At 39.7% G+C, this 13,763-nt stretch overlaps 1 protein-coding gene across 1 annotated transcript in view; it reads right to left on the bottom strand.

Annotated features, from left to right (window-relative positions):
* Nucleotides 1-13,763, bottom strand: part of LOC308300330 (uncharacterized protein) — a gene marked incomplete at its 3' end in the record, with an annotated part of 102,961 nt that overhangs the window by 62,689 nt on the left and 26,509 nt on the right. The window contains exons 13-22 of the mRNA XM_080744146.1: nucleotides 11,577-11,634; nucleotides 10,208-10,288; nucleotides 9,195-9,251; nucleotides 7,941-8,023; nucleotides 6,962-7,112; nucleotides 6,535-6,560; nucleotides 6,326-6,394; nucleotides 5,903-5,930; nucleotides 5,030-5,053; nucleotides 4,502-4,570 (exon numbers count right to left, since the gene is read on the bottom strand). Of these exons, the coding sequence (XP_080600272.1) occupies nucleotides 4,502-4,570; nucleotides 5,030-5,053; nucleotides 5,903-5,930; nucleotides 6,326-6,394; nucleotides 6,535-6,560; nucleotides 6,962-7,112; nucleotides 7,941-8,023; nucleotides 9,195-9,251; nucleotides 10,208-10,288; nucleotides 11,577-11,634 (646 nt within the window). The remainder of the gene's footprint in view (nucleotides 1-4,501; nucleotides 4,571-5,029; nucleotides 5,054-5,902; nucleotides 5,931-6,325; nucleotides 6,395-6,534; nucleotides 6,561-6,961; nucleotides 7,113-7,940; nucleotides 8,024-9,194; nucleotides 9,252-10,207; nucleotides 10,289-11,576; nucleotides 11,635-13,763) is intronic.

Genomic DNA, 13,763 nt, shown 5'->3' with positions numbered 1-13,763 from the left:
AGTTCAAAAGGTCCAACAACCCTGGGATTACTCAGATGGGAACTATTTCTGTCAAATAACTTGGAGGGTGAGATGCTACCTCCAACTCGTGCTGCACTGCTACCACATTACCTCCGTGCCAACTCCGTCACAATGCAGGATAAATCATACCTGACAAATTTCCCTGTGCTTCCACCAATCGAAGAAAATAGATGGAATTCAGAGAGTGGAGGGTATATTCCAGGTTTCAGTTTTCTTGCTCTCCCTGCTCCAAAGGCAGTACTTGAGCCCATCAAATGTGTCTGCAAAGCAGGTTGTAAGGGACGGTGCAGCTGCTCAAATAACCTGCCTTTCACTCTATGCTATGGTGGAGACTGTGTCAACACTATTAGGTTGGACATTGAAGATGATGATGATGATGAAGACGAATATATCCTGCATGTCTGAAATTACTGTAGTGTAGTGAATCTCTTTGGGCGTAATTAACCATGGGCTCTATAAGAGGATAAGGTGAGGGTTTTGGGGTGACAATAACAAAGAGGTGTGTGTGTGTGTGTGTGTGTGTGTGTGTGTGTGTGTGTGTGTGTGTGTGTGTGTGTGTGTGTGTGTGTGTGTGTGTGTGTGTGTACAAACATTCCCGTGTCATTCCATCCATGTTTCATCTCTGTGATAACTTGGAAATGTTTGCATCTTTGACAGCTAATACACCAGATGTTGTTGTGGTTGATGAAGAGTCCAGGGAAGTGTCTGTATTGGAGATGGCCTGCACCTTTGACCCTAGCCTAGAGGAAGCTTTCATGACCAAGGTCATTAAATACCAACCTCTCCTAAATACGATCTCAGAGCTGGGGTACAGGTGCAGACTATTTGTTTTCATATTTGGCAGCCTAGGACATACCCACAGGCTGGTTGTTAGAGGGTTTCAACAACTTGGAGTGCCTAAAAAAGAGGCAAAAAGGCTGGCAAAGTATTGTTCCGTCTCCGCTATAATCGGCAGCCGCCACATATGGCGGAGACGCTGTTACTTATACCCGTAGAGTACCAAGTGCCTTGCTATTGTATCATGAAGACATAATGCCATGATTTTGTAAATGTTACTCTACTGCACCTATACTATTTGTGTCCTTGTATGCATCTCCTTTGTGTGGACATAAATAAATGGTTAAAATGTGTGTGTGTGTGTGTGTGTGTGTGTGTGTGTGTGTGTGTGTGTGTGTGTGTGTGTGTGTGTGTGTGTGTGTGTGTGTGTGTGTGTGTTGTCAGTGAGTGCAGTGCAATAAATGGAAATGTTGTTCTGCACCCAAAGTGAAAAGTTGCAATACCTTCATTATTGCAATCCCTGCAGTAACAGCTGTCAACCATAACTGTTTTAACACAAAAAACATTATAAATAATACTGAGAATACTAATAAACCATCAAAGTACAATACATAAAACCAGGATACATAAAAACATTCAAAGTTTCAAATGTAAAAAAAAAAAAAAAAAAAAGATCTCATCGAGATTTGGCAGGCCCCCTGTAATAGCTCTGAGGACCCCCCCAGGGGTCCCGGACCCCCCGTGGAAGACCTCTGTTATTTGCTACTAGTCATTTTTTATTTCAGAGCATATTTCAGATCTAATTTAACATTGTTCTGGTGCAGGAGCTGAAAATAGGCTCAGGGGTCTGTCTGGGGGGTCCCAGGTGAGGAAAGACCCCAACCAAAAGTCAGAAAGGTTATTCTGGCTGCTTTAAAAGTGTAATAAATGAACTCAGGATGTTTTAAAACCTACAAAACAACTCTAATATTATGAAAATTCGATATTAACTGGCTGGCGTACTGTAAAACATATCCGAAAAGGCGGCCATCTTTAAAACTGGCGGACATTTTGAAAATTAAGTGTCTAATGTGATTTTTCTAAAGAATGACCCAAGAGGTACACTCTGTAAAATTGTGGTGCTTCTTTCCAGAACTGAAGTATTGTTCTCCTTAACAGCCCCGCTAGTTTACAACCTGATGACCAACTCTTCAACAAAGACAACTAATGAAAAAGTTGGAAAATAAAGATTGAGTTAAAACCTTGAGGAGTTCTTTGGAACTATTTTATGTCTGTTGCATATAGTCTTTTGCATACATGTTGTGTAGAGGTCAATTTGTGCTTTAACCAATAACTATGCCGATTAGTGTAAAATCGGCAGAGTCTCTGTCATTTATAGCGCCACCAGAAGGCCGAAAATACATTCTTCGATATTACTCCTTCAGATTTTATCCGATAATCACACAAATGTGCACACAGTATCTCTACAGTGATGTAATCATGACGGATTTGTCCAATATCATATTCTATCTAATTGGCTAACATTGAATTCCAAGGTTTGCAGGATTGCTCCTTTTTGAACAAAATGTCTCAAACGCAGCCTGCTATTTGTGTGAGATTTTGCATGCACATTCCCACTAGGCCAAGGAACAGATGCCACCCTTCTCACATTGGCCTGTTATAGCGCCACCAGCGGGTCAATTTTTGCAAAACCCATTTTTGGAACAAAATGCCTCAAATCCCGCATGCAGCGTCCGATTGCCGTGAAAGGCCAAAGAACACGTGGTACCCTTTTGACTTTGGCCTATTATAGTCACCACTAGGCCAAAAAAAAAAACACCTGACCTGCCGGAGACCTGTTCGGAAGAACACTGCTTCCAGTTTTTCTTTGATTTCTTCTTTGCTTTCCCTTGATGCCTTTTTGCTTTCCTGCTATTTATGCCTTGGCCACTTTATCGCTGCTTGCAGCTATATTTATTATTATTATTATACACCATGAAGAAGACCTGCTCCCCAAAGGAGACGGTCCATTCATTATTACCCAAGGACAACAGACCTTGATGTTTGCAACCATAGAACAGTGGTTCTCAAACTGTGGGGGTCCCCCAGATGATTAACATAATGTGCAACATTGTTTTCGCACTCAACAGTAAACCATCCAACATAACTTGTAAGTGTATAGAGGGTACGGTATATGCACAATTCTAAAGTGACAATTGAGGAAGAAGCCCAACAAACCCTTGGTTAGGCTTTCAGGAGGGCCATTCAAGCCACAAGCGGAGCCTGCAGCACCACCGTTGCCTAGGTGGAGCTTGCAGTACCATTGCGGCTCAAGAATCCACCACTCCTGAGTGAAATGTTGAAGTCTGGTGCAACGCACAGGTCCTGGACCTGGTGAGACGTAGGAAGGGCCCGGACAGGAGTCAATCGACAGAGCCAGGTCCTTCCATGCACCACATTTCCTCTCCCAGTCTTGGCAGAGCAGTTCCGGAGCGGTGGAGGGAATGGTCCTGCCTTTCCCTAATGGGACTGATCGTGGGTAGGTATTGGGACGTAAGTTGGGACTTGATCAACCCCGGCTGGGTCACCTGAGTGAGGGGTATGATGTTGCGAGACCCGAAACCCTGATGAGCTTGGGCTACATCACTGATGATACGTTCCAGGTGCATCCATGCATGTTTTTTCGTTAAGGACTTTTAAATACCTCTAAAATGACAAATTAAACATTGGCCAAATTGTCAAATAATAGAGGCAGTGACAATAGCAGATCTACATGTACACAACACCTCGCAACACGAGGCATTGTGACCATGTAGATCTGCTATTTTCACAATAGAACCGTGTTATACAAAATGTAATGCCTCAACTCTTAGTGCTCGTCAGAGTGTGCGGGTTCCCAGTTAAAATATCATTATTTTGGTGGTCGTGGCCTGAAAAGGTTGGGAACCACTGTTATAGAACAAGATACCTTTTCACTGCAATAAGTACAAAACTAATGTAGCAAAATGTAGCTCTTGAACAGCATCATTAGGGCAGGGGCCAATACTGATACATTAACAAATTGGTACCACCCAAGGTGACCGTATGTTTTTTACATTTTTGTCTTCCTGCATGTCTGTAGTTTACATTTTGGTATGATAACCCTTTCTGAGAAGTAGCTTAATTGATTGTTATCACCTGCTAGAGTCGGTGTCCCATTAACTTTACTATACAGGATGAAAAAATTAATCTGCTTTAAGTAGCATATGAGGGGTCAAACTAGGGATTTTCATGATTCTGAATCCATTGCAAGTATCTGTTTTGCACAAAAAACATTCCTTGGGCTAAAAACTATGGTTTAGTGATGAAAAGTGATGAGTCATCACTTTTCACACTTTTGAGGGGGCCGTTTTAGCCCAAGGAATGTTTTTTGTGCAAAACAGATGCTTGCAATGGATTCAGAATCATGAAAAACCCCTAGTTTGACCCCTCATATGCTACTTAAAGCAGATTAAAATGTTGCTTTTTTTCCCTGTATAGTAAAGTTAATGGGACACCGACTCTAGCGGGTGATAACATCAATTAAGCTACTTCTCAGAAAGGGTTATCATACCAAAATGTAAACTAAAGACATGTAGGAAGACAAAAATGTAAAAAACGTACGGTCATCTTGGGTGGTACCTGTATCAGTATTGGCCCCTGGCCTACATACTGGCATTACATAATGCAGCCTACTGTAACTCACCCTTGACTGGTTGAGTCCGCTGTTGTTTCTTGATGTACTGGCATTCATTCAAGAAAGAGCTGTAGTACACTGAGATGACAGAAAGCTACGGTTAAGCTCTACAACTCGCGATCAATGACAAAATAATGACATATGATTGTCTGCTAGTTCAGGGGTTTTCAAAGTGGGTGACGGGGCACCCTGGGGTGCCGTGACGGCAGTCCAGGGGTGCCACGAGATAATTTGATAATATTTGGAATTTATTTGGACACTTGAAAAAAATATTTAGTATAAAGTACAAAGTTATTTTCAGTTAGTTCTAACCCAAATGGATATTATCTTAATGTTTTTCTCGCAACATAATCACCATCGGGCAGAAACCTTATATCTCCAAGTTTCAAATGTGTACGTCTTTTGGTAAAGCAAAGCCCTGCTTCATCATACAATACGGTTGCACAAAACTAGTGAAAACAGCCGATCTACAAGCACACAACGCCTCGCATTGCCCAACATATAAAACCAGTAGAATAACAATAAATCATACTGTACCTCGTCCTTTCTCCAGTTCACCTGCTGTGATTGTAGAACAGAGAGTAATAAAGAATAAACAAGATGCATTAAATTAATGTCACATACATTACATGTGGTGAACATTAAAGGACAACTTTGTTTTTTTTTATAACAAGGGTTCATATTTTAGATAGTCATTAAAGAAAAGATGAGTGTTAAAATGTTTTCATTTACTTTCTATCGTTTAAGTGATATTAAGCCCATTCCCAAGATGTACCACAATCTTTCATGGGCAGATGTAGAAATAGTAACAAAGAAATCACTGGGGTATTGTGTCTAAAAAGACACATTTAGCCACTTGTACGCATGCCCCCACCCACTGAAATCAAAATAATTAAAATCGCTAAAACAATAGAAAGCAGTAAATGAAAACATTTTAACTCATCTTTTCTTTTCTCTATTACAATCTAAAATAGGAACCCTTGTTGTAAAAAAACAAAGTTGTCTTTGAGTGCCACCTTTTCACCACTAGAGGGCGCCCAATGGCCATAGAATTTTTTTTTTCTTTTTTTTTTTTTTTTAAAGCCGAACTAGTTCGGGATCGGCACTCTGGTGCCGATCCCGAAAGCCGAACTATTTCGGGATTGGCACTGTAAGAGTTAACAATAGTAGAGAAGAACAGGAGGTCGCACAACTCGCAGCCACGATGCAATAAACCTTATTTATAAATGACCACCGTTTCGACACATACAGTATGTCTTCATCAGGGGTATGATCATGTGTTGCTGTTCTTTTCCACATTTGTATCTCAGCACCTCCTTACTGCTGGTGTGTGCTCCTATTCCTTTGTTTGTTTAACATTAACAACAAACCATGAGATAACAGAGTATAATATTCTGTAGACTGTAGTACCTTCTGTCACAAAGATTGTCTTCATTTTCTGTGGAAGGACAGACAGACAATTATCACAATGTCACAATTACATAATCGTCTAATCGCAATTATTTGACATAATCACAATTATTTTGTCATAATTGTCATAATCGTTTCCATGTGGAAAAAGATTATATTTTAAAACCTTTTAAAAAGAATTGTGGAAAAATCAGATCTGCAAGCTCACGAAGCGTTGTGATCTTGTAGAAAGAGACAAGACAAGCTTGCAGTGCTGCACTCGTTGCCGCACTGTGAGCTTGTATATCTGTTATTTTTCAATAGCTATAGCATACAATAATGGTTAAATTGGTTCAATTCTAATATGACAGAGATTTGCGTTCCCGGTCTAAATGGCTTAATATTCTCGTATAAACTTGTGAACGTATGAAACTAATGTCTCACCTGCTTGTGTTCCCCTCCTTTCACGTGATTAGAATATTGCGACGTTGTCTCGAATTTCACACCGCAGACCTGACAGTCGAAATAAATTAATAACAGCATCGTCTTTTGGTTCTTACATTGTGCTTTGTATCATTTAAGAAAGAGGCAAGCCAGTACAGTGTGTGGATGATGTCAATATTATGGTGGTGAGATTAAGAATTCATATTCACCTGGCAGCTCAGGACGTAAGATACTTCTGGAAAGAAATTAGTATGCAGATAAAGAACCAGATGGTAAGACAATACAAGGCATGAAAACACATTTTCATTTAAAGGGGTTCCAAGTGATATTTTCTGTTAAAATAAGTTAGCTCTGTATATTTCTGAAGTGAAATTGGATTTGTGATGAAATGAAATCGAAAAGAAAAATGCACAATGGTCATCGCGGTTGTATTTTTTCTTCTCCGTGTGAAAGAAAAGACCTTCGTCTCCCGTGACCGGGACCCCCCGTGACCGGGACCCCCCGTGAACATAAGGCACACATGTTGTGTACACGGAGCCTTCGAAGATCAGGTAAAAACAATAGGAAAAAAGATCTACCTTAGTAAAATTATGGCAGTCAAAGTTGTGTTAATTGTAAGTTGATGTAGCAGTTTACCACCACGTGTGGCCGTGCTGGATGCAGACTGCTGGTGAGGTGTCTGTGACCAAAAGGGTCTCTTGGCACCCAGGGGTGTCTGTGGTTGTGAGGGTCCCTTAGAAGCCAGGGGTGTCTGTGACTGTGAGGGTCTGAGAACAATCCGGGGTTCCTGGAAAAAAAATGTATAAAAAATAAAGCCATTACAAACAATACGGTGGTTGTTTGTGTCAGTGGTTCTCAAATGATCTTGGGGCGTCCCCAGATGATTAACTTCATGTGCAACATTGTTTTCTCACTCAACAGTAAACAAACCAACAAAAAGTGTAAGTGTATAGAAGGTATCTGCACATTTCTAAAGTGACAATTTAAGGACTTTTTAATACCTCTAAAATGACAAACATTGGCCAAATTGTCAGCAAAATTATTGAAAATAGCAGATCTACATGCTCACAACGCCTCGCGTTGTGAGCATGTAGATCTGCTATTTCAACAATAGAACCGTGTTATACAAAATGTAATGCCTCAACTCTTAGTGCTCGTCAGGGTGGGGGGGTCCAGTTAAAATAGGATTATTTTGGGGGTCGCGGCCTCAAAAGATTGAGAACCACTGCTATAGTGCAGGGGTTCTCAAACTTTTTGGACCCCATGTGAATAACCTTTTCATCCAAGGACCCCTAAATTACACCGTTATTTTTTTCACGCAACGTAAATATGCACATCTTTCCACCTGAGATTTGGTAGACTATGTCTACCAAATCTCAGGTGGAGGGGGGTTCACCAAAAAAATAGCTGATCTACAAACTCACAACGCGTTGTGAGCTTGTAGATCTGCTATTTTTGGTCTGTAGATGTGCTATTTTTGGTTGGACGTAGATGGAAAAAGAACTCATCAAGTATAGTGCAACGCATAATGAAGTGATATTGATGAATTCCAAATATTATCAAAACCACTTTGGGAGCCCTGATCTAGTGTGTATTGTTGAAGTTTTCAACTTACAAATAACAAGAACTCTGGATTTCTCTGGGCCGCAGCACAGTTTCTCAGCCCCATCAAAAAATCTCTCGAGTAGGACATTCTTCCTAAAAGGAAAAAGAAGGTAGAAAGTCTTCATATCAACCCAGCATAAATGTCAGGGTCAAATAAATCCCTGTAACATAGCAGAATCTAATGTCTATACATAGATGATTTCACATGGCTAAACTTTGTAGTCGTGGTTGTTAATGCCACAACCAGGGGCATCAATTGGGTATGGCCAGGGGTATGCAGCTGCCATACCCTGGGTCCAGGGGGGAACATAAAAGTTACTTTTAAATATAAATCCATGAATGTCTCTTTGTCTATCTGTTCTGGTTATTATGTTGTTAATTTACAGTAAAATAACTACAAATGCAAAATTTTACAAAATGGTCACTTTAACAAGGTATTAGAATGTGTGTGTGTGTGTGTGTGTGTGTGTGTGTGTGTGTGTGTGTGTGTGTGTGTGTGTGTGTGTGTGTGTGTGTGTGTGTGTGTGTGTGTGTGTTTCTCAATCACACCGTAATACAGTATTAACATGTATCACAACTATGACATTATAATAATACACTATGACCCTTGCAAATAATTATGAAATATTATAATTGCAATAATTGACCTTATAAGTCTTTATAAAGTGCATTATTTTCAACTATAATGAATAAATGATTATGGATTATAGTGCTGAGGGTATTATGAGTGCTTGTAACTATAATTGTACATATGTTGCCACTTGGCCTTTGGTGTTGTCCATTTTTGAGGGCACAAAGGCCAAATGCCAGGGCAGGAAGGCCATCAAATAAAACAAGATTTTAGTCCACTAAAAAAAATTGTTGAATTTAAGGGTTAGGGATGATAACCTCTACATGACAAGAAAGAGACTGGTGTCTAGTACTGTCTACATATTGATAAGAAATAGACAGAGGAGAAAGTGGCACAGTCAGCTGGGGCATTAAGGCCACTGTGGCCTCAGGTCATGCCATTGGTTTGAGGGGCACAAGGCCAAACTGAGGGGCAAAGGCGGCCATGGCCTTCATGGCCTCCGTGAAATTCCTGCCCTGGTACCATCCATGGATTAACCGTTTTATAAAACAGACACAATTCTGATGCCCCTCTATCAATCACAAACAAACAACAGGAAAACAAGAAGAGAAGATCAGGTGATCTGTGACTTTGTGAAGTTGTTTTCACTCTCCTGAAAGAGAGAGTGAGAGCGCTGCCATGCTGAAACCTCACCCTGTTTCCTTGATACGGGGTCACCAAAGGTCACGCTGGCTTTCAACTTGTCATGAACTGAAAAGAACACAAAGAACAAACAGACAACATGGAAGGAAAAAGAGACATGGATTAGAAGAGGAACAGGGAATCTTAGACGTTACATGAAATAAGTTAACCCATTAAGCCTTAAGTTCTGTTTGGGTCATTTTGACCTGTTTTACATTTTCATTTGAAAAACAAAACAAAAACAAAAGTAGAAGTTTACATTTTTCCACCTGAAACTCACTCACGTTTTATCACTCATAGATTTGGAGGACCCCCCTGTAGTAACTCTGAGGACCCCCTAGGGCAGGGGTTCCAAAACTTTTTTGTCTCAGGGCACCCCATAAATATCATTTTAATCCGAGGCACCCCTACAATATAATTTTCACTCCCAGCATATTTATAGCACAAGTCATTGTTGGGCGGAAACCTTGTATGTCCAAAACCGTTCGTTTTGTATTTATCATCTATAAAATGTACGATGTGAGGCGTTGTGTGCTTGTAGATCTGCTGTTTTCACTCTGTTTTCACTCTATCATCTATAAAATGTACTAAACTAGTGAAAACAGCAGATCTACAAGCACACAACGCCTCGCATCGCGAGGCGTTTGTGTGCTTGTAGATCGGCTGTTTTCACTAGTTTTGTGCGACAGTCTTGTATGATGAAGCAGGGCTTTGCTTTACCAAAAGACGTACACATTTGAAACTTGGAGATACGAGGTTTCTGCCCGACAGTGACGATATTTTAGTGATTATGTTGCGAGGAAAACGTTGAGATAATAGCCATTTTGTTTAGAACTGACTGAAAATAACTTTGTGTAAAATAATACCAAATATTTTTTCAAGTGTCCAAATAAATTCCAAATATTATCAAATGATCTCGCAGCACCCCTGGACTGCCATCACAGCACCCCAGGGTGCCCCGTCACCCACTTTGAAAACCCCTGCCCTAGGGGTCCCAGACCCCTGTTGAAGACCCTTGTACTTACCCAGCTCGTCTCCTGGTGAGATGAGAGTCACCAAGCTGGTCTCCCTGCGTTGTTTCCTCCAGTCTTGCAGCATCTTCAAGGCTAAACATTGTCAGTGAGGGACGGTTCAATCGTTACACATAGGGACATATTGGCTCTAAAATAAAGATAGATGTTTTTCCTTTAATGTTTTGTGTAAAGCACTCTAAATTGCCTCGTAAAAAAATATTGTATTTTTAATATACAATTCAACCTGCCCATTAATATCCACCTGTTAAAATCTATGTATTTGATCAGGTGCATGCACTCATGAGTGGATTGGAGGTGCATTATATTTGCGCCTGTAGTGTTTCTTCACCACCTACAGAGGGCAACATATCCTCAGTATCTCATCATCATCATCTGCCTAAAGTCCTCTTTCCAGAGTTGCTACATTCAACTGGATACTGGATTTCAATAGCTAAAGTATAAAATAATTCCAGGTCTAAATGGGTTGTTAAAAGAATCTAAGTGTTATACGAGGGATACTGACTGGGCCCCAACAAGATGAACAAGCCTGAAGGTCATAGGTCGCAGCCTCGCAGGCTAAAGTGCTCTGTCACAGTCTGAGAGTTACAGCTTTGTTAGCGCTATGACCTTGGGTCTGTTATCATGTCCTGACTGGAGGAATGGCTTAAACATCCCAGGAATCTATAATGAGAGAGAGATAGTGTGTGTGTGTGTGTGTGTGTGTGTGTGTGTGTGTGTGTGTGTGTGTGTGTGTGTGTGTGTGTGTGTGCGTGCACATCAGTATAATGGTGCGTGCATGTGATTGTGTGCAGGGCATATTCTTGCGAGCAACCTCATTCCTTTTCCTTAAACTTATTTGCCATTTTTTACTATTTTGAAAATCATTTTAGAATAGCTCAAATAACCGATTTACAAGCTCACACCGTGTCAATGTAGATCTGTTAGTTTAACTATTTTTTAAATGCTTTTAAGCCGTGACATCATTTTGTAGTCAGACCTCCAAGCAGATTTATTGTCAATATCTGTCCTTCGCTATTTAAACAGATCCGAGACAAAAATAACGACTAAAGTATAATTCTACCACTTTCCTTTCAACAACAAAGAGAAGAAAAATTAGTAAATAGTAAAAATAGTAAAAGGATTCGCTTTTTTGGGGGGCAAAAGTTCTCCTCTGCCTACAAAATGATGTCAGACTTAACAGCCCCTATGGGATAAGGGGTAAGGCGGCTAGCAAGATGGGGCCCATATACAGTATACACAGTATAGTCCTAAATGGAAAATTCTCTATCAGTCGATCGGTGAATATGGCCAACGGTAGTAATATCAATGACAATAGTGTTTCTGACTCTGGAATTGAAAATAGAAATTAATAAAAACTTACCATCCACATAGGAAGCTCCTTCCACTGATGATAACAAAGCAGGCTTCAGGACCACTTTCTATAAGACAAGTTCTTACAGTTATTAAAACTAACAGACAGTGGGAACCACCTTAGGAAGTTATTAACACTAACATACAGTACACCACAGGAGCATCTGAGGAAATGATTTCTAATGATCATTAACTTCTAAAGTCTACAGCACTTCATTTCCTTCATAACATTTAAGGGATAAGACTATTTCACCTTGAAAGAAACCTTTGGTAATTTTATCGTCTAATCAGACCGTGTTGTTTTTTTTATTTTTTATATATAATTCTTTGGCAAAATGGGAAAAAAATTAAATACAATAAAATATTATTCAAAATAAATGAAAAACATTATCGGAAAAACACGACCAGCTCATGTATTAGGAGGGTAGTATGAGTAACCATAAAAAAATAATGGGTGCTTTTAGTTTTAATGTATCCGTCATGGTTAAAATTTGAAGTTACAATGGGTGTGTATGGGGAAAGGTCCTGGAGGAGGAGGGCCTGGTAACATTTACATCAAATATCTAAATACTGAATGAAGCAAATTAAATCTGTCCAGGTTGTTCATAAAAGCCTGATTAGACGATAAAATGACCAAAAGTTTATTTTTTAAGTGAAATAAGACCGGGAAGACCCATTCATAAGACCAGGTCTGTGTCACGTAACCACTTTAACCATTATTTTGTATACTTTGACTATAAAATATCAGATATACAAGCTTGTATATCTACAATCTCTTACGAGCTTGTAGATATACAAGCTTGTAGATCTGCTATTGTTTAAGACAAAAGATTGAAAAATTGTGCAAATCTTTGAATATATATTCTTTAAGTCGAACATTTTTAACTGAAATGTTGCTTCTGGGGGGAGTCCCTGGAAGAAAATATTTTGAGATGGGGGTCCGAGGACAAAAACATATAATTCTAGGGGCCCTTGACATTAAAAGCTTTGAGAACCACAGATAAAAAATATTTTTCACCACGCGACAAGGGTTCACATAGAACAGTGGCGTAACTAACTGACTAACTAACTAAATAACGCCGTTTTGACGCACGTCATCTGCAGTCGATGTGTTATTTTCCCCTTTACAAAGCACGGATACAATACCCAGCACCAAGTGCTGTTCAGACAGGATGTAAAGGACTTTATAGTAAACCCAGATGGGTTTGGCATCACTACATCATAGTGGGAACACAAAATAGACCTTGATGTGTCAACACATCATATGGTGCCGTGTCCCGCACCCCATTGAATTCCACATCCTCCTGGAACGGGCTTTAATACATGTTACAATTGGATGACGTACTGTAAGCGTCCTGCTTAGCTTTGCACTGTCAGGTGTTTTCCCCCAGCACAGACACTTCTGACTCCAGACTTCATAACAATACTGTATATCGATGGCCAGAACGCAAAACCTCCCATCTGAAAAATTCACTTTGTTGGGAAAATGAAAAAGAAAATGTGTGTTCAACACCAAAACCTCCCATCTACAATCTCTTGTCGACAACATGCAGATAAGAGGTTTTTACCTAGATATAGTTAGGCTATTTCTTTGTTAAATAGCACTTTTTATCCAGACATTCTACAGGTCAGTTACAAGTATTACCATTACATTTTTTTTTATCAAAAGTTTCACCACCTGAGTGACCTGACACCAATCATTAGCAATCAATAAGGCAATGCAGATAGGAGGTTTTGAGCTTCATCATTTTGCCTCTTTTCCAAACCTGTCAAAAATAATGTCATGTTCTAGTCACATGAAATTTTTGGCAAAATGAGGGGCAGAAGGATCTTGCAGACAGACTGACCATGTGCAGCATAGCCTGTTGTCCTCATTTCAAGTGAAATCCAAAAATCATGACATTTGCAGAAAGGAGCTTTTGCGTTTTGGCCATCGAAATTATGACAATTGACTTAAAAATGATAGTTATGTTATGTAACATAAGAGGATTAAATAGGATTAAACCTGACTTAGGCCAAATTATTTACTGATTTAAATGCATCATGTTTTTCTTCAGCATAGAACTGTGTTATGAGTCTGTCATTCAATGTTAATTAGAGTAAAAACTAAAATATCTCAATGTAAACAAGCCATGTGCTTTCCTGAGCTTATCCTTTTAATTGGCCTTGCACCAGTGCTGTCGTGAAACTGTTTCCT

Source organism: Nannobrachium achirus (genome assembly GCF_963921795.1).
Source record: "Nannobrachium achirus genome assembly, chromosome: 16".
In the NCBI taxonomy this organism is placed as follows: Eukaryota; Metazoa; Chordata; class Actinopteri; order Myctophiformes; family Myctophidae; genus Nannobrachium; species Nannobrachium achirus.
Note: the sequence above shows the minus strand (reverse complement) of the source record. Positions and strands in the feature narration are given on the sequence as shown.